Source organism: Schistocerca serialis, chromosome 3 (genome assembly GCF_023864345.2).
Source record: "Schistocerca serialis cubense isolate TAMUIC-IGC-003099 chromosome 3, iqSchSeri2.2, whole genome shotgun sequence".
NCBI lineage: Eukaryota > Metazoa > Arthropoda > Insecta > Orthoptera > Acrididae > Schistocerca > Schistocerca serialis.
Genome location: NC_064640.1, coordinates 391,280,487 through 391,302,379, shown reverse-complemented (window position 1 = coordinate 391,302,379; position 21,893 = coordinate 391,280,487). Strand labels below are relative to the sequence as shown.

The following is a 21,893-nucleotide window of genomic DNA, read 5'->3' as shown; positions in this document are numbered from 1 at the left end:
GAAATGAAGGCACAGACTCATTATCATCTATAAGAAGTATGGAAAAAATTATGTTGGCATAAGTGATACAATGAAAACCCTTCTGCTCATCAAGTTGTCACTTGAATCAAATTATTGTCCAACATGTTCCATTATAGCTAAAACACTATTTTATTTATATCAATGCCATTTCATTCCCAGACCGAGGAGTTTTCTCCTAGTCTTAATACATACCACTGCAGTATCCCAACTGTCTAATTAAGGGATAATTCTGTACCTTGTCATCCAGCATGCTAAATCTTATAAATGATGACTAACTGAAACCCTCAGCTGCCGACAGGTGTTGTTGATATACCTCGATGTGGACAGCTGAAATTGCATGCCCTGACCGGGACTCGATCCCGGGATCTCCTGCTTACATGGCAGACGCTCTATCCATCTGAGCCACCGAGGACACAGATGAATACCACGACTGCAGGGACTTATCCCTTGCACGCTTCCTGTGAGACTCACATTCCCAACTGTTCACAATTCTACATATGTAATGTACCTTATAGACATTTGCCCATCCACTCATTACTCGCGCACGCTTTGACGATTCCTGTAAGAGTGTGGGCAACCTGTGCGCATTCGCACGGACGAAGGTCAATGGCTGGGTAGCCTTTAACTATATATATGAAGACAGTAACTGTTCTCGAAAGAACAGATGCTGTTGATGACTGTGCAGCTTTTCCCTGGAATAAATGATGACTAACTGAAACCCTCAGCTGCCGACAGGTGTTGTTGATATACCTCGTTGTGGACAGTTGAAAATGCGTGCCCCGACCGGGACTCGAACCCGGGATCTCCTGCTTACATGGCAGGCGCTCTATCCATCTGAGCCACCCAGGACACAGATGAATAGCACGACTGCAGGGACTTATCCCTTGCACGCTTCCCGTGAGACTCACATTCCCAACTGCCATGTAAGCAGGAGATCCCGGGTTCGAGTCCCGGTCGGGGCACGTATTTTCAGCTGTCCACATCGAGGTATATCAACGACACCAGTCATGAAGTTTTTAAAGATTATTAATCTTATATCAGTTAGCGGCATATTTTGATCCGCTAGTGCTAGTCGTCAGGCATTGAGGCATACACATTATTTAAATGTTATTTATGCTACTAATACTATTCCCTGGCTTATTGCTAGTTTGTTGCATATCCAGGTCTTTGTTATGCCAATTACATACACTTTCTGCATGTGTGTACAATGCATGCTCCAGTGGTCGAGCATGTGACCTCATTTTTGTATAACTTTTATGGACTGTTTAAAGTCACATTGCACTTTTCCATGATGTTTTGAAAGTGAAATCTACATCTACATCTATATCCATACTCCGCAAGCCACCTGACGGTGTGTGGCAGAGGGTACCCTGAGTACCTCTATCGGTTCTCCCTTCTATTCCAGTCTCGTATTGTTCGTGGAAAGAAGGATTGTCGGTATGCTTCTGTGTGGGCTCTAATCTCTCTGATTTTATCCTCATGGTCTCTTCGTGAGATATACGTAGGAGGGAGCGATATACTGCTTGACTCTTCGGTGAAGGTATGTTCTCGAAACTTTGACAAAAGCCCGTACCGTGCTACTGAGCATCTCTCCTGCAGAGTCTTCCACTGGAGTTTATCTATCATCTCCGTAATGCTTTTGCGATTACTAAATGATCCTGTAACGAAGCACGCTGCTCTCCATTGAATCTTCTCTATCTCTTCTATCAACCCTATCTGGTACAGATCCCACACTGCTGAGCAGTATTCAAGCAGTGGGCGAACAAGCGTACTGTAACCTACTTCCTTTGTTTTCAGATTGCATTTCCTTAGGATTCTTCCAATGAATCTCAGTCTGGCATCTACTTTACCGACGATGAACTTTATATGATCATTCCATTTTTAAATCACTCCTAATGCGTACTCCCAGATAATTTATGATATTAACTGCTTCCAGTTGCTGACCTGCTATTTTGTAGCTAAATGATAAAGGATCTATCTTTCTGTGTATTCACAGCACATTACACTTGTCTACATTGAGATTTAATTGCCATTCTCTGCACCATGCGTCAATTCGCTGCAGATCCTCCTGCATTTCAGTACAATTTTCAGTTGTTACAACCTCTTAATACACCACAGCATCATCTGTAAAAAGCCTCAGTGAACTTCCGATGTCATCCACAAAGTCATTTATGTATATTGTGAATAGCAACAGTCCTATGACACTCCCCTGCGGCACACCTGAAATCACTCTTACTTCGGAAGACTTCTCTCCATTGAGAATGACATGCTGTGTTCTGTTATCTAGGAACTCTTCAATCCAATCGCACAATTGGTCCGATAGTCCATATGCTCTTACTTTGTTCATGAAACGACTGCGGGAAACTGTATCGAATGCCTTGCGGAAGTCAAGAAACACGGCATCTACCTGGGAACCCGTGTCTATGGCCCTCTGAGTCTTGTGGACGAATAGCACGAGCTGGGTTTCACACGACCGTCTTTTTCGAAACCCATGCTGTTTACTACAGAGTAGATTTCTAGTCTCCAGAAAAATCATTATACTCGAACATAATACATGACTTAAAACAGTAAACCTGCCACTAAAATGAGGACAGATGCCGAACCACTGCAGCCAGTGGACATAACACACAGAAGGCGAATGTTCTGGACCTGTCAACACAACAAATTATTGATAATTTAACTAATAGTTTTAGTCACATAAATAATATAACTTTATGCGATGTGGTTCACCAGCCAATTGGGCATAGCACCTGATTGTGAGCTGCTGTTAATAGAGAGGAATATGTGAATCTGGAATTGTTGATTGTGTTGAGTGTTAATACACATTCAATATGTACCAAATGTATTTACCAGAAATCCCTCAAATGTAATACAGCAGTTAAAGACCCTGGGTTGTATGAAGTTGTAAATAGCATGACATTTGTCTTCCCTAGTTATTTGTGTATTGAATATTTAATTAGATAATTAAGTAACTCACAAAATACACTGCATGAAAATTAAACACATTGTGTGATTTTGAGTGGTTACAGAAGTAGTACAGTAGTTGATAGGGCAATGTTGTGTGTGTCAGACCAGTCCTCTTTCCTCACCTTCACATTGCCGTGATCATCTTATAGGGCCACTTGTCACAGTTCCCTGAGAGGTCAGCAGTCACGCAGCACAATGAATGGCTTCTGAGCTGACAGACAGCAGTTTAGAATGTAGCATTTTTAATTTAATATAATAGTTTTGCTAATTTAGAAAATACTATAGGAACTTTCTTTTCTTGTTGTAATTAGAGTATGCTGTAATAATCACTCAGACATTCCTCAAATACGATGATGTCACATAGTGTTAACGTTCTCCCTCGTATTTAAAGTAGATGCTGTCACTTCTGCTAACTCTGGATGTAAGGAATCTCACGCTAACATGCAAGCTGGCATGAAAGTATAATTGCAATTAACTTCTTTCTTGTTACTACAATTTATTATGTTGTGTGCGGTCCACCGTTTTAGTTATTTGGCCAACTAATTTTATTTAACTTTAGTGGCTAGATGCCAGCTGTCAGTAATCAATTCCACAGATTTGACTCAGGCATGGCTCACCTCCGTGCCTCACAATATAGTCCAACTGCTGTTAAGCTGCATGAACAGATCAATTCAGCAATTAACTTGCATGTGGTTATTAAGAAAAGTGTAATACATTTTACCCTTATTTCTTATACACACCTTACTGCTACTGTCTGAACCTACTTTCCAACATAATTTCTTAAAAATTAAAGCACATTTCATAGTAGTGGATAAGCTTCTGTATACCTTTGTTCTAGAACTCTGCTGTTAGATTAGATTAGTTTTTCATTCCATAGATCCATGCTGAGGAGATCATCATGGATGTGGAACATGTCATTTTTTTTTTTTTTTTAGCTGAAATAGCAATACTAATAGTTATGAATATATAAAATACATCATTTGTTTCTATTAAAAAATTCGTCAGTGGAGTAGAAGGAGTTTCAGGCTCCTTTTAAACTGATCTTTATTTGTAACATAAATTTTTTATGTTTGCTGGCAAATTATTGAAGATGAGTGTTCCTGATTAGTGGACCCCTTTTTGAACTAAAGTAAGTGCTTATAAGTCCTTGTGCAGATCATTTTTGTTCCTGGTATTGTATGTATGAACTGAGCTGTTTGTTGGAAAAAGAGATATATTATTTAGTACAAATTTCATTAAGGAGTAAATATACTGATAGGCAGTAGTTAGTATACCCAGTTCTTTGAAGAGGTTTCTACAGGACGTCTGTGAATTTACTCCACAAATAATACGTATTACACACTTTTGGACTCTGAAAACTTTTGTTTGATTTGAAGAGTTACCCCAAAATATTATACCATATGACATTATGGAATGAAAGTAGGCAAAGTATGCAAGCTTTTTCATTTTTATGTCGCCCTTGTCAGCTAACACTCGAATTGCAAATACAGATTTGTTAAGGCATTTCTGCAGTTATGTGGTGTGCTCCTCCCAACTGAATTTATTATCAAGTTGTAATCCCAGGAATTTAAGACTGTCAACCTCTTCTATCTGCTCTTCTTTATATTTTATGCATATCCTGGGTGGAAACCTCTTACAGGTTCTGAATTGCATATAGTGAGTCTTTTCGAAGTTTAATGCTAGTGAGTTGGCTTTAAACCATTTATTAATATCCATGAAAATATCATTAGCAGATCTTTCTAGAACTACACTCGGCATACTATTTATTGCAATAATTGTGTCATCTGCAAACAAAACGAACTCTGCTTCCGGCAGTGTAACTGATGAGAGATCATTAATGTACACAAGAAAAAGGAATGCCCCAAAGATGTGTCCTTGTGGGACACCAAATGTAATTTCTTCCCATTCTGATGATGACTGATGACTTAATTCACTAGTCCCTTGCACTGACACCCTTTGTTTCCTGTTAGCGAGGTATGACTTGAACCATTTTGCAGCACTGCCCGTGACACCATAGAATTCTAATTTATTTAAAAGGATGTTGTGGTTCACACAATCAAATGCCTTTGACAAATCACAGAAAATACCTGCTGCTTGTAATTTGTTGTCTAATGAATTAAGTACATTTTCACTGTAGGTGTAAATAGTCTTCTCGATATCAGAACCCTTCAGAAATCCAAACTGTGTTCTTGATAACATGTTATTTGTGGTTAGATGGTTGAGAAGCTGCCAGTACATTACTTTTTCTAAAATTTTTGAGAATGTTGGCAAAAGTGAAATTGGTCTGTAGTTTGATGGTATTATCCCCTTTCTTGAATAGAGGCGTAGCATCTGCATATTTTAGCCAGTCAGGAAATGTCCCGGTTATAATTGACTCGTTACACAAGTAACTTGAATTGTACTAAACTCACAAGAATATGCCTTAATTAACTTTTTTGATATTTCATTGCAACCACTAGAATGCTTTGTTTTTAAAGATTTTATTGTGGAAGTTATTTCTTTTGGTGAAGTGAGTGACATATTCATGCACCTGAAGCTATTTGTAAAGGCTAGTTTCAGATATTCAAGGGCATTATTTACTGATCCTGACAATCCCATTTTATCAGTTACAGATATAAAGTACTTGTTAAATAGATTTGCCACACTATGCCCATCGGTTACTAATGTGTCATTTACCCTTAATGCTATTTGCTCCTGTTCCTTTCTGGTTCTACCAGTCTCCTCTTTCACTATATCCCATATTGTTTTTATTTTGTTCCCTGACATTGCTGTCTTCTTCTCGTAGTACATTTGTTTAGATGTCTGAATTACATTTTATAATATTTTACAGTATTCCTTGTGTTTAGCTATATCATCAGCATTGGAGATATTCTTCGTCGACAGATACATTTTCCTTTTTGTCTTACAGGAAATCTTTATTCCTAGTGTAATCCATGGTTTTATTATAGACTTCTGTTTAATTTGAGTAACTTTTAGAGGAAAACAGTTTTCAAACATGTACTGACATTGTTCATGAATGTGTTATATTTTTCATTCATGTCGTGAGCACTGTAAACATCTGTCTAGTTCATATCTTTGAGCAGTTTTCTAAAACACTCAATTTTTGGTTGATTGGCTACTCTCCTGTACTCAGATTTAGCAGTCTTGATAATCTGCTTAGAATTTACATCTAAAACAAGGAGCTGCATGTCATGATCTGATAGTCCATTTATTACAGGTTTTATGATATGATTTTGTTCCTTTGATTTGTCTATAAAAATGTTATCAATGGCTGTCCTTGAGGATTTAGTGATCCTAGTTGGAAAGTTTACAGTATGAGTTAGATTGAAAGACAACATTACTAACTGCAGTAAATGTTTACTGGAAGATTGCATTAGAAAATTTGTATTAAAGTCACCAGCAATCAAAATTTCTTTGTTTCTTCCTATTAAATAACTCAAAAGAGCTTCTAGATGATTTATGAATAGAATATAATTTCCTGCAGGTGCTCGGTAAATAGTTACTATTATATAGGATCTGTTATGGAACTTTACTTCTGTTGCACATGCTTCTAGATACTGCTCTAAACAGAATTTATTAATGTCAATGTTCTTGAATTTATGGCAGTTTTTAATAAATGTGGCAACTCCTCCTCCATCCATATCTACTCTGCAGAAGTAGGAAGCTAGCTTAAATCCTGAAATGTCTAACACATCTATACCAGTGGTCACTTGATGTTCAGAGAGGCAGATTATGTCAATCTGGTTAGATGAATTCATTTCATCAATACAAATGAGTAGTTCATCAACTTTATTTCTGAGTTCCGGAATGCTCTGGTGTAATAAAGATAACTGATACTGCATACTAATGGGATTATAACTGCTTTGGCGAAGATGAACTGGCAGTTTCTGATTATTTTCTGTTAAACATTGTTTAAATGGAGGCTGTATGCTAAAATCTGACTCCTGTTCATGTGTTTTCTCAAACTGAGTGTGTCTGCCAATCGCTCTTAAAACTCGTTGTCTTTCTCCCTTCCCTATCCTAGAAAAGGCATCCCTCTGACACCTGTGACCACTGGTATTTTACCACTTGTGACAGTGTCCCCCCCTTAAGTTTACTGCAGTCAACCCAGACAGTTTTACCTTCCCTTTCCTATTGAGGTGAAGGCCATGCCTAGTGTAGTCCCACCTATTGATAGCATCCACAGGAAACAAACCAATATGGGACCCTATATCCTAAGCAGCCACTCAAACTCCAAGCTCACCCTCCCGACGGAAGAGTTCAAATGAGGCTGATCATGGCGTCTCAACACAGACACAAACCCCACACTCGTATGCTTCGTTGCTGATGTTATCTTCACCAGGTAACACACTATGGAATATTCAGAGTCTCCGCCAGTGCTGTTTCCTGGACCACCCACTATAACCGTGGCATCCTCCTTTGTGAAATCCTTGCATAAAGATCCTACACCCTCTGTTACCTGACCCAGATCTGCACTAGGCTTGAAAAAGTTTGTGACCTGGTACTCTGGACCTAGATTTTCCTGCAGTAGTTGGCCAACACCTCTACCATGGGAGCTACCTAACAACAGAATTACCTTAAACACAATTCAACTATATCTTGAAGTTCATCTTTTGTAAAACAGTCTGACAATAGCAATGATTTCACATTAGCAAAAGAGATCATAATTACTGGAAACCAAATTGAAGTAGTACAGTGAGTGTTCAAACAACTTCTGATGTTGCTCTATGCTCACAACTTGTTAATGCCTGTTGATGAATTACAGTTGGGTATTACTGGTTCATTCAGTGGGCATACTACACAATCCCTATACAAAATTTCTCATGAGCTAGTGTTGTTGTGCATCAAAAGTACACTGGATGTCAGTATGCCAGAGTGTTTGTTTTGTAATGTTCTTTGAAGCTTTATTATTAGTTTCCTGCACACTGTAGAATTGATTTTCGTATGTCATTCTATAAAAAGAACAAGCAGCGCACCTGTACTGCCCTAATAGACACCGTTCATTTATTTATTTGTTCATTCATTCATTCATTCATTGTTGTCCTCTTTCTGGATACAATGGGCTGTAACATATCAAATTATATTTATGTGAATTATTGTGACAATTTTTCCCCTATTCTGAAAACTGAAGGAAGTTTATAGTATCTAGCTTACTATTCTCTCTCTCTCTCTCTCTCTCTCTCTCTCTCTCTCTCTCTCTCTCCATTTCTGTTACTATCACTGTAACATTTAGATGGTTACCTATACAATACTCGACTACGTGTGGTCATCTTGTGGCCTCTATTCCCCTCTGTAAGGTCCTAATAGACAGTGACTGTAACCTTCTTCAAAGAGAATGTCTGATGGAATTTCTCAGCCTTTCGCCATGAACTGATGTGAGCTCGTGCCGTAGATTGCTGTTTTGTCTTAACGGTACAAAACAGGTTCAGAACCAAACCCATTCTGTTGGTCTTATAATCATTATAAATAATAGTAGGCATCCAGAAAGCACACACCTTTTTCTTGAGTCAATGATCATTACTCTGTATATGTAAGTGCACTTCTAGTGTGTTGTTGGGTTGACACACAGACAAAGTTATAATTCAGTGCTAATTAAAGAATTTCCCAATATAAGAGCTTGTTGTTGAGCCATTTATGGCAAAAAATATGGCACTGTGTTAACTATTCTTATTCACTGTAGCCCATTTATATGACTTTTTGAATCTGCATATGTAGTCTGCTAGTAACTTTAGATATTTATCTTAGTGTACATAGTGTAACAGTATCATCCCTCCACCTCCTCTCTGTTTTCTGTCTCATTCACATATGCTATGTAGGAAAATGGCTGTTACGGTACTTCCATATGGACCCAAATTAATCTGATGTCATCTTTGTGTTCTTTACATAGGATGTATGTGCGAGGAAGTAATAAGTATCTTGTCTCTTAATGGAACATACACTGTTGGTGTTTTGAGAGTAATTGTTTCATCATACATATATTTCTTGTAAAATCTACTGTTAGAATTTGTTAAGCATCTTTGTGGTGCTCATGTATTAACTAAATATACCTTTGACGGAATTACGCAGCTCATTTTGTCATCTTTTCTTCCTCTTCTAATTAATCCAACTATTCAAGTGTTCGTGACAGACATCACAATATTGAAGAATTAGTTGAGTGTGAAGTCTGTAAGCAACTATTTTGAGGTGTATGTTACACTTACTAAGGTTTATTCCACCGAATATGATTCTGGTGTTCATCTTCCTCACAACTAGAGTTACCTAGTCATTCCATTTTAACTCATGATGGGTGTATATTAGCAAATTTTGACAGTTGACTGATTGCTATCAGTAAAGATGTAAAAAAGAAAAGGAAAATCTGTCCTCAACCAAAAGGTTGATTTGAGGACCATAGTGTTTTACTAAGCGTGGGTCTACTGGAGGTAATATGTCCTTACATTCCTGTAATCTTTGAACTGTCTTACCTAGCCAGCTGTAAGGGAACCTAATGTTTAAAGTCTAATATAAGTCACTGTGAAGCTCTGCAGCTCTCATATAAACAAGTAATTACAAAAGATGAAAGACGTAATCAGTGACAGAAAATAATCATACAATTTAACCCCACACTTTTGTATTAGTGGTTTAAAACTGACTCTAATAGAACTGTATCAGTGGTGTTAGCAGTAGTAGCCCTAGGGTTTTTATTTTTACTTTTTAGCAGTCAGTTGATTCTGTAAATAATGGTCTTTCAATCGTAAGATATAAACTTGTCACGTCTGTAAGTAGTATTGATTTAAATTTTCTCTGGATATTATTGTATTGTCAATATTCTTTGTGATTTCATTGTGGAGTGTTTTCATAATCATGGGTGTGATACATGAACTCCATAAATTAACTATAAAATAATTTTAAAATATCCCATACTAAAGATTTCTCTTTCAATATATACCATTTAAAAGGAGAGTGATTATTTTTTTAAGCCTGAATATAATTTTTTTTGTAATTGATGAAAACCTATGTTATTAACCAAAAACAATGTGTCACAGGTGTGACAAAATTCAGGAGTACAACATAACACTTTGACCTTCACCGGCCAAAATCTGTGAACTGAGTGATTGATTATATGTAAACAAAATAATAAGTGTATAATACTGAAAACTTACTTTATTAGCCATGAAAATATCAGAAAGAACATAATATTATTTTCAAAATAATAACATAATTTCCGTTGTCACGGGTGTGACCAAATATTGTCACAAGTGTGAAAAGTGCAAACTTCTCTCAATATTTCAGAGAAATGAAGGTTGAAATTGGATTAAAATTACATTTTTGGCAATACAATAAATCAGTTTGCTCAATTAAAGTGGTGTTGTTGTTAAATTAATAAAAATATTCAATTCCTTAATAGAAACTAAGGAACATCTCCCTTTTAACTGAAAAACTCTCTTGGTTGGTTGCTTCGTTGGTCAGTTGATTTGGTGGGAGGGGCCAACAACGAGGTCATCGTTCCCATCAGATTAGATGCTCTTTCAAAGGAACCGTCTTGGCATTTGCCTGAAGTGATTTAGGGAAATCACGGAAAACCTAAATCAGGGTGGCCAGACACGCACTTCAACTATCGTCCTCACGAACACCAGTCCACGGTGCCACCTCACGTGGTCCTTTGAGTTCTTCAGCATATTACACAATATCGAGAATGAAGCACTGTCATGTTCAGATAAATAAAGGATTGAATGCTTAACAAACTAAAGGAACATACACAGAAATACACACATGAACCATGGACCTTGCCGTTGGTGGGGAGACTTGCGTGTCTCAGCGATACAGATAGCCGTACCGTAGGTGCAACCACAACGGAGGGGTATCTGTTGAGAGGCCAGACAAACGTGTGGTTCCTGAAGAGGGGCAGCAGCCTTTTCAATAGTTGCAAGGGCAACAGTCTGGATGATTGACCGATCTGGCCTTGTAACAATAACCAAAACGGCCTTGCTGTGCTGGTACTGCGAACGGCTGAAAGCAAGGGGAAACTACAGCCGTAATTTTTCCCGAGGGCATGCAGCTTTACTGTATGATTACATGATGATGGCGTCCTCTTGGGTAAAATATTCCGGAGGTAAAATAGTCCCCCATTCGGATCTCCGGGCGGGGACTACTCAAGAGGATGTCTTTATCAGGAGAAAGAAAACTGGCGTTCTACGGATCGGAGCGCAGAATGTCAGATCCCTTAATCGGGCAGGTAGGTTAGAAAATTTAAAAAGGGAAATGGATAGGTTGAAGTTAGATATAGTGGGAATTAGTGAAGTTCGGTGGCAGGAGGAACAAGACTTCTGGTCAGGTGACTACAGGGTTATAAACACAAAATCAAATAGGGGTAATGCAGGAGTAGGTTTAATAATGAATAGGAAAATAGGAATGCGGGTAAGCTATTACAAACAGCATAGTGAACGCATTATTGTGGCCAAGATAGATACGAAGCCCACGCCTACTACAGTAGTACAAGTTTATATGCCAACTAGCTCTGCAGATGACAAAGAAATTGAAGAAATGTATGATGAAATAAAAGAAATTATTCAGATTGTGAAGGGAGACGAAAATTTAATAGTCATGGGTGACTGGAATTCGAGTGTAGGAAAAGGGAGAGAAGGAAACATAGTAGGTGAATATGGATTGGGGGACAGAAATGAAAGAGGAAGCCGCCTGGTCGAATTTTGCACAGAGCACAACATAATCATAACTAACACTTGGTTTAAGAATCATGAAAGAAGGTTGTATACATGGAAGAACCCTGGAGATACTAAAAGGTATCAGATAGATTATATAATGGTAAGACAGAGATTTAGGAACCAGGTTTTAAATTGTAAGACATTTCCAGGGGCAGATGTGGACTCTGACCACAATCTATTGGTTATGACCTGTAGATTAAAACTGAAGAAACTGCAAAAAGGTGGGAATTTAAGGAGATGGGACCTGGATAAACTAAAAGAACCAGAGGTTGTACAGAGATTCAGGGAGAGCATAAGGGAGCAATTGACAGGAATGGGGGAAATAAATACAGTAGAAGAAGAATGGGTAGCTTTGAGGGATGAAGTAGTGAAGGCAGCAGAGGATCAAGTAGGTAAAAAGACGAGGGCTAGTAGAAATCCTTGGGTAACAGAAGAAATATTGAATTTAATTGATGAAAGGAGAAAATATAAAAATGCAGTAAGTGAAACAGGCAAAAAGGAATACAAACGTCTCAAAAATGAGATCGACAGGAAGTGCAAAATGGCTAAGCAGGGATGGCTAGCGGACAAATGTAAGGATGTAGAGACTTATCTCACTAGGGGTAAGATAGATACCGCCTACAGGAAAATTAAAGAGACCTTTGGAGATAAGAGAACGACTTGTATGAATATCAAGAGCTCAGATGGAAACCCAGTTCTAAGCAAAGAAGGGAAAGCAGAAAGGTGGAAGGAGTATATAGAGGGTCTATACAAGGGCGATGTACTTGAGGACAATATTATGGAAATGGAAGAGGATGTAGATGAAGATGAAATGGGAGATATGATACTGCGTGAAGAGTTTGACAGAGCACTGAAAGACCTGAGTCGAAACAAGGCCCCCGGAGTAGACAATATTCCATTGGAACTACTGACGGCCGTGGGAGAGCCAGTCCTGACAAAACTCTACCATCTGGTGAGCAAGATGTATGAAACAGGCGAAATACCCTCAGACTTCAAGAAGAATATAATAATTCCAATCCCAAAGAAAGCAGGTGTTGACAGATGTGAAAATTACCGAACTATCAGCTTAATAAGTCACAGCTGCAAAATACTAACACGAATTCTTTACAGACGAATGGAAAAACTAGTAGAAGCCAACCTCGGGGAAGATCAGTTTGGATTCCGTAGAAACACTGGAACACGTGAGGCAATACTGACCTTACGACTTATCTTAGAAGAAAGATTAAGGAAAGGCAAACCTACGTTTCTAGCATTTGTAGACTTAGAGAAAGCTTTTGACAATGTTGACTGGAATACTCTCTTTCAAATTCTAAAGGTGGCAGGGGTAAAATACAGGGAGCGAAAGGCTATTTACAGTTTGTACAGAAAGCAGATGGCAGTTATAAGAGTCGAGGGACATGAAAGGGAAGCAGTGGTTGGGAAGGGAGTAAGACAGGGTTGTAGCCGCTCCCCGATGTTGTTCAATCTGTATATTGAGCAAGCAGTAAAGGAAACAAAAGAAAAATTCGGAGTAGGTATTAAAATTCATGGAGAAGAAATAAAAACTTTGAGGTTCGCCGATGACATTGTAATTCTGTCAGAGACAGCAAAGGACTTGGAAGAGCAGTTGAATGGAATGGACAGTGTCTTGAAAGGAGGATATAAGATGAACATCAACAAAAGCAAAACAAGGATAATGGAATGTAGTCTAATTAAGTCGGGTGATGCTGAGGGAATTAGATTAGGAAATGAGGCACTCAAAGTAGTAAAGGAGTTTTGCTATTTGAGGAGCAAAATAACTGATGATGGTCGAAGTAGAGAGGATATAAAATGTAGGCTGGCAATGGCAAGGAAAGCGTTTCTGAAGAAGAGAAATTTGTTAACATCCAGTATAGATTTAAGTGTCAGGAAGTCATTTCTGAAAGTATTCGTATGGAGTGTAGCCATGTATGGAAGTGAAACATGGACGATAAATAGTTTAGACAAGAAGAGAATAGAAGCTTTCGAAATGTGGTGCTACAGAAGAATGCTGAAGATTAGATGGGTAGATCACATAACTAATGAGGAAGTATTGAATAGGATTGGGGAGAAGAGAAGTTTGTGGCACAACTTGACCAGAAGAAGGGATCGGTTGGTAGGACATGTTCTGAGGCATCAAGGGATCACCAATTTAGTATTGGAGGGCAGCGTGGAGGGTAAAAATCGTAGAGGGAGACCAAGAGATGAATACACTAAGCAGATTCAGAAGGATGTAGGTTGCAGTAGGTACTGGGAGATGAAAAAGCTTGCACAGGATAGAGTAGCATGGAGAGCTGCATCAAACCAGTCTCAGGACTGAAGACCACAACAACAACAACAACAACATGAAAATAATAATAAAAAAAAAATCAACTTCCTTCCATTTGAAATGTAGGAGGATTCAAAATTTTAACAACATTCTTTTGTAAAGAAAGAACTGAAATGTAATTTTCATTGGTGCTAAAGAGTTTCTTTTCTTTCTCACGTGGTATTAAAAACATGATCTTGATTTCACCAGCCACACACTCTGATTGGCAAACAGGAAAAAATTCTGTCCATTTCTCCTCTCGTTCTGAATCTCTGTGATCAGAAAAGTTCTGGCTTTCATATCCTTAGTTGGACTTATGGTTGCTGTACTTCATTTTCTGATTTTGCTTGATTATCTTCAATATTAGACTCTTCAGAATCTGAATAAATGTCAGAATATTTCAGCTGTTTCTTAGATTTAGTGATTTCCCAAAAGATTTCATATCTTATCATTTCACTGCCAGATGTTTCTGCAGATAAAATATGATGATTGCCATAGTTTCTAAAATAATGGTGGGAAAGCACTTTAAGAATTGGAATGACATCTTTCCAAAACCTTGACTGCCTTTTCTTTGTCTTGTCTACATCACTGCATGAAACGAACAGTACTTGAATGTCATTCAGTTTACCATTAGCATACTCAGAAAATTCCTTTGTATTATTCACTGCCACTTTCTTACTAATGTTTCCTCTCCAGATGGTTCTCTTCACTGTTCCCCCTATCCCATCAGCAGCCACTTTGCCATGTGGCAAAGAAATTCCACTTAATTTCAACTCTCAAACATGACTTGTCGTGGTAGATTTATGACAATGTAAATTTATTTATCAGAAAACATGATTTTTTGTAAATTTTTACATTAAAGAAAAGTTCTTGGTGAAGTCAACTTGCATGGCAACATCATTCTTTGTAAGCTCTTTCTTACAAGATTCAAAATATTTGGCTTTTTTCTCCTTATCCAGAAATGCCTTTTAAATGTTGAGATCTGGTCCTCTAGTTCTTCAGTGACTGGTTTCGGTGTAGATATATGTTCCATCAACTTTGGCACTCCATCTCAGTCTGTCCACTGCTTCCATGAGAGAATTTTATCTTGATTTTCATTAGTCAGCCACAATGAGAGGTCATGTTTACACTTTGTACATTTTCCTGCCATACAATCCTCATTTTGTACATAACAAGTAATTTTCCTGAAGCAACTCTTTAGAAGAATTAGGAAAATCTGGAATCACATGTGAAATGCTTTCGGTTGTAAATTTAAAATTTACGTGGTATTTACAAGTGCACACATTGTGAGGTCTTTCTGACACTGCGAGTGTGTGACTTGGCCTTAGTTAATAAAATGTTGATGTTCCTAATTTAGTATCAGGATTTGTATTCTTAAATTCGTCATAGGCCTCACCAAGTCATAATCATATGCTTCTTCTGAACCTCCTCTCATTTTCCACTACTGTGATCATTAACAGATTTTATATCAGAAGACCAAGAATAGTTAGACTAACATCATCTCAACAAAAATACTCAATTAGTTAATTTTTTTGTTTCAGCTAACAAACTTCTTTAACCTTTTGTGGGTCTCTTAACTTTTTTATTTCAGCAAGATCCAGTTCCTAAATCAGTTTCCTATAAGCAGGGGTCAGTTTGCTTGGACTATTTCGAAATGACTTTATTGCCTTATTTGCAGCCTTGCATAATGTTTGAGAACATTTGTAACACTGTAAGTCACTGGCGTGGTTTGTTTCTGACATATTTTTACGTTTACTGCCCCTACACAACCTTTGTCTAGTTTCATCCGTCTCTGTCTTTTTTAGTAGACTGTGTTTGTTCATCAGCAGTTCCTCCCTATTCCTCATTCTTCTTATTCTCTCTCTCTCTCTCTCTCTCTCTCTCTCTCTCTCTCTCTCTCTGTCTCTGTCTCTCCTTTTAAGTATTCTTCATTTTTCAGTTGGTCTTCCTTCATTTTATGCTGCAGCTTTCTTATTCTTTCTGTTGAAGAAGTCATTATCCAGGAATGCGAGATACGTTATTTACATTTATTTCCAATGTCAGTAGACCTGTATTTGTTTTGTATCCACCAGTTTAACATTTCACATGAGCAGAAGCAGCTTGTTTCAAATTTTACATACTGGTATTTCATTACATTGGAATATTTTTTTAAATGTGTGCATATTGTCACACCCATGAAAAATATTACTGTCACAATTGTGACAGCATTCCAGGATAAAATACAGTTATTCTCAAAAAATAATAGGTTTGATTTGGCAATTAATATATTTTCTTAACATCACTTCCGTAGAATATTAAAAATTATGAAGTACTTGTTGAAACAAGAAGCAACTTTGTCTTTTTTGTCACAGGTGTGACAGTAATCCCTGTCACTTTCAAAAAGAGAAGAAAAACTCAAAGGAAAGATCACCTGGAAAAAATCATTTAATGTAGGATATCAAGGAAGTCTGTTGTTACATAGCAAGTTGCTCAATGTTGCATCATCTGTTCCACAGAAAGCAAATAAGTTCAGCCAATATAACGTTTCGTGGTGTTCGAGTACATTAATGTAAAATCTTTGGGGTGACAATTCATAACTAAATATCTTGATTACAATAAAAATGAGTTTCAAATCATTAAAGTTTATATTTCATTAGTGCATTCACATGCCCAAATACATACTTCCCTGATTTTCTAAAAACGGCAATTTGTCTCTTTTCATATAGAATGAGCCTGTGTCCTCCTCTGCATGTTTGTGTGCACAGTACTAAGATAACTGTAACATGATGTATCTGAATAATCTGTCTCAAACAGCTGGATTGGGAGAAGTATTTTTATGAGATATTTGTCACAGATGTCCGATGGTCATTCAGTAAATGATGCCCCAAATTTTTTTACAGCTGTTAATGTAAATAGGAAAATGTCCCTTTAGATGCTTCAAATTCAATGTTTCTTCTGCACACGGGTGCAGTTTCGAACAGTTCACACAGATGGCAGAGCTGTAGTGAACCATCAAAATGACATATATGCAAGGCACACTTTACAAACAGTGTGGTTTAATTGAATTCTTTGTTACAGAAAAATACCATTGTAAACATCCATAAATGGTTGTGTACAGTGTATGGTAATGATTGATAGCGATAATCTTGAGCAATGGGTAAAGAGAGTTAAAGCATCAATAAGTGCAGAAACTGAGCTCCAAGCTATAATCTATGTTCGGAACATCCTGTGCTCCTGACTTGGTGAATCACACGGATGCCATTATTCATGCACTCTGGCGCGTCACAACTTGACAGTTGGCTCTGCAGCTACTGGCGAGTGCTGTAAATTTATGTGTTGTTATTGAGACTCACAAATATTCAAAGGTGTGCCCAAGGTGGGTTCCATGAACGTTGACAACAGACCACAAGATTCAGAGTGATGCCATCTCATCTGAACTGTTGGAGCAGTTTGGGGCCAATGGGAAAGCCTTTCTTTCATGCATTGTTACAGCTGTAAACAAAGAGGCTGTTACTGGAGTGGCACCACTTGCAGTCACCAAAAATGAAGAAATTCAAGGCAGTTTACATTGTTGGCAAAGTTGTGATGACAGTCTTTTGGGATAGTGGTCGTGTCATTTTCATGGATGAGTTTCCAAAAGGGGGTAAATAATTAATTCAGAGTCTTGTGTGAAGACTCTGAACAAATTCAAGAATTGTTTCTGACCTGTTCGGTCTGACAAGAATCCAAAATAAATCTTTCTTCAGCACAACAATACATGCCCAAACCCAAGTCTCGGAGTTCGGAAACACATCACAAAATTGGTTTGGATTTAATTGCATCATCCAGCCTATAGCCCAAATGACCCTCATACAGTAAATATACTTTTTAAGTATATGTATTCATCTTTGAGTGTACATAGGAGTTTTCTGTAATTAAGGGTGTGCCATTTGTTGCACAGTTTATGCGATTAACTCCATAAATTCGTATGCTTCTCTCATTCTTGTTGGAAGTGGAAATGTGTATGTAGATATGCTCCGTTTCTTAGAGGTTGTCTGTGGTTTCTTTGAGTAACTTTTATTTAAGAAGAAATTACTAGACTAAGAATTGGTATGACATCTACAGAATGTAATATATTAGATTGGATTTTGTTTTAGGATGTTGTTTATGCGCTGGCACATGCCACAGGGAAGACTGGTCGGTTCACTCTGATTGAAAGGTGGAGAAATGTTGATAGACTTCTTGCACCACATGAACATCCACTTGAGGTGTGTTGGTAATGTTGTTACTCTTCAAAAGTATTTATGAAAGCTTTTATTCTGTAAAATGAAAAAAATTCTCAAACAGTTCTATTTTGTCCTATAGATCTTGACAAAATGGGGAGAGTATTCAAATGATGTGCAATTCATTCTGGAACGTTCAAAGTTGGAGGGACCAAGAATAAGTGGACAGCAACAAGTACGTCAAAAACCGGTGGATCCCCTACGAGGCCTAGTTACGACAGCTACATCACCATCTTTGGGGCTTAACGAATCACCCGACTGGCGTACAAATTCACCACATGTGCCAGATCGGAGTAAAGACATTAGAAAATCACTGACATTCAGTGGTGGCCATCATGGACATGTGCTGACAGAAATAAGACGGGGTGACAATGTAGGTATAGTTAAAGGTGTACCTCAAGTGAAACAACCACTGGAGGTACGAGATGACCAAGATTTGCCTAATAAGGCGTTAGACAATGGTTCTCCTAGTCAGACCGTGAACTCTTCTAATTCTGATGGCACTGCCTCACCTTTTGGTTACCGCAGTACTGGACAGGGAAGACGTGACGCTCCTCCTCCACCATACAGAGAACCACCCAGACCTTCATCTCCACCTCAACGCTGCCTTCCGCCATATCGTGACCCACCTCCTCCGGTACATACTCCACGAAATGGGCCTTCACCGAGCCGAGAGACAGCAGTTTCACCTCCGCCATCAGCTAGCCGTAGTAAACCAAAGAAGAATCTGCTCAAGGTAGGTTACATAAGCAAATATCAATGATGCACAATTTGGTCCCTTAATACAAGAAAATATTTTCAGATTTGAGAACAAGTCAGAAGTTGGAAAGTGTAATTTTAACAGTTTCATTTACTCTGTAAATACATTTTTTGTTTTCTGTAGCAATTTCATATGTATTTTTTCATCTGTTTTTATTTTGAGATCTCATATTTTTGTAGGTACACACAGTTTGCTATTCTTTCTATCACCATTTTCTTTGGGGAGGGGACGGGGGCTCAACTGTGGTACATGTTACTGGTGGTTGCTTTACTTTTGCCAGTGTTGTGTACATTTTAATCTTAACAAATTTTCAGAATCGCTGAAATTTAAGAAAGCCCCAGGGCCTGGTGGAATCCTTATCAAATTGTATATCGAATTTGCAGCTAAGTTAACTCCTCTTTTAACCATAATATAACATAGAGCCTCAAATAGAAAAGCTGTGCACAGTTGTTGGAAGAAAACAAACATCACAGCCATCTACAGGAAGGGTAATGAAAGTAATCCACAAAACTAGCATCCATTATTATTGACATCTTAGAACATATTCTGCAACCAAATGTAGTGAGGTATTCCAAATAAGATAACCCCTTCTATTCTATCCAGCATGTGTTCTGAAAACATCAGCTGTGCTAAACCTAACTTTTGCTTTTCTCACTTGACATCCTGAAAGCCTTGGATCAAGACAGTCAGGTAGAAGCAATCTATTGGTTGTGTTAAACGTTTGACTCACTACCATACCAGCACTTACTAAGAAAATATGATCATGTGGGGTATCAAGAGACATTTGTGACTGGGTTGAGGAGTCGTCAGTGCGGAGGGTGCAGCCTTGCAGTCTTAGGTGGAGAGTCAGCAACGGATGTAGAAGTAACATCGTGTCAACGTCGTGAGTGCCCCAGGAAAGTGTGTTCAAACACTTACTGTTTATCTCGTATATTAGTGACCTTGCAGACAATATCAATATTAACCTTAAAAGTTTTTGCAGATGATGCTGTTAAACATGTTGACTTTTGATACAATATCAGTTATTCGCAATTAGAGTAAGTCAGTTTGTACAAATACTTGGGTATAACAATTTGTAGGATTATAAAATGGTTAGTGCGCCTGGAAAGTGTTTTCAGGCACTTGCTGTTTATCTTGTATATTAGTGACTTTGCAGACAATATCAATACTAAACTTAAACTTTTTGCAGATGATGCAGTCATGTAGACTCATAGGTAAGGCAGGTGGCAGACTTTGGTTCATTGTCGGGGTCAGGATATTGAGAGAATACAGTCAGTCTAAAAAGGATACTGCTTACAAATTACTTGTGCATCCCATCTAAGAATATTGCTCCAGTGTATGGGACCAGTACTAGATAGGACTAATAAGGGATATATTGAGCCATGGTAGACCATTACAGAAATGCTGATAAAACTGAACTGGTAGATGCTTGAAGATAGATGCCAACTATGCATTGAAGGCCTACTTACAATCTAGAAACATACTACAACCCTCTATGTATTGTTCCTGAAGGGACCACAAAAACAAGATTGCATACGCAGAGAAATTTAAGCAGTCAGTCTTCCCACACTCCTTACACAAGTGAAATGAGAAGAATACCTAATATGTGGTGCTGTGGGAAGTACCCTCTGCCATGGACTTTACAATGGTTTGCAGAATATGGATGTAGACATAAAGAACATATTAAAAATAATAATTGTTTGTTGTGCAGCTCTTCATGTTGTTTACAAATTCTTGTATATAAAAATTTCACGATTTTGTAAACTTCGTAGTAGGACTCTGACATTTATTTGATACCACTAGATATATACAGTGTGACAATTATTGAACTATATAAATGTAAGTTAGTTACAAACTAAGCCATGTACACATATTATTCAACATATAAATGTCATTACAGATAATTGAATTTAGGTTATGACATGTTCGATGTGCCTGCCTTCATTGACAACAATGTGATGCAAACGAATAGCGAAATTCTGCATGACCAGCTGAAGTGTAGGAACATTGATGACATCAATGACCTCTCGAATGGCTGTTTTCAGGTCAGCAATGGTTTTGCGGTTATTGCTGCACACATTGTCTTTAATATATCCCAATGGAGTTGCGTGTGTTCAGATCCGGATATTATGGCGGTCAATGGAGGCTCGTGCCAGTGGCCTCTGGGTACCCCAGAGCCAGAATGCGGTCCCCCAAAGTACTCCTCCAGAACATCACTCTTCTGCTTTGATGGGATCAAGCTCCATTTTGCGTGAGCCACATCTTGTCGAAATCAGGGTCACTTTGGATAATGGGGGTGAAATCATCTCCCAGAGCCTTCACGTACCATTCAGTAGTCACCGTGCCATCAAGGAACATCACACCGATTATTCTGTGACAGGACAGTGCACATCACACAGTCACCCACTGAGGGTGAAGAGACTTCTCAATTGCGAAATGCTGATACTCAGTCCCCCAGACGTGCCAATTTCGCTTATTGACAAACCCATCCAAATGAAAGCGGGCTTCATTGCTAAACCAAACCGTACCATGTGCATACTAATTCCCATCATACCCCACAGCCAATCATACAGTTTGAACATCTGAACTCAAACCATTCAGAAGTAATTTTATTTCATATAGTTGAATAATTGTCACCCTGTACACTTTCCTGGTACACCCAGTGCATATTTTATGTAAATGTAAGTTTTGTTTTGACCACTCTATGTAATTTTGTTACCCAAAGAGAATTTAATCTTTGCTGCTACAGTATAATTATCAAGTTTTTGTTTAATACTTCATTACTCTCAGTACTTGAGCATTTGTTTTATTTGTACTGCAGCCAGATTATTCCCTAAAAATTAAGTTCATTCTGTTTCATAGTTCTGCTAGGTCTTGTTTCATCTTTTTCATTCACTTAC

At 38.0% G+C, this 21,893-nt stretch overlaps 1 protein-coding gene and 1 non-coding gene across 4 annotated transcripts in view; one reads left to right on the top strand and one right to left on the bottom strand.

The window, feature by feature from the left end:
* LOC126470237 (ras association domain-containing protein 8) overlaps nucleotides 1-21,893 on the top strand; it is a 96,151-nt gene that overhangs the window by 19,982 nt on the left and 54,276 nt on the right. For all 3 annotated transcript variants that reach the window (XR_007586159.1, XM_050097938.1, XM_050097937.1), the window contains exons 2-3: nucleotides 18,108-18,218; nucleotides 18,316-18,969. Coding sequence is in view for 2 of the 3 variants with exons in the window: in XM_050097938.1 (XP_049953895.1) it covers nucleotides 18,108-18,218; nucleotides 18,316-18,969 (765 nt within the window). In the remaining variant the exon portion in view is untranslated. The remainder of the gene's footprint in view (nucleotides 1-18,107; nucleotides 18,219-18,315; nucleotides 18,970-21,893) is intronic.
* Nucleotides 797-871, bottom strand: Trnat-ugu (transfer RNA threonine (anticodon UGU)). Its single transcript has one exon. It is a non-coding gene; the product is annotated as a tRNA-Thr (tRNA).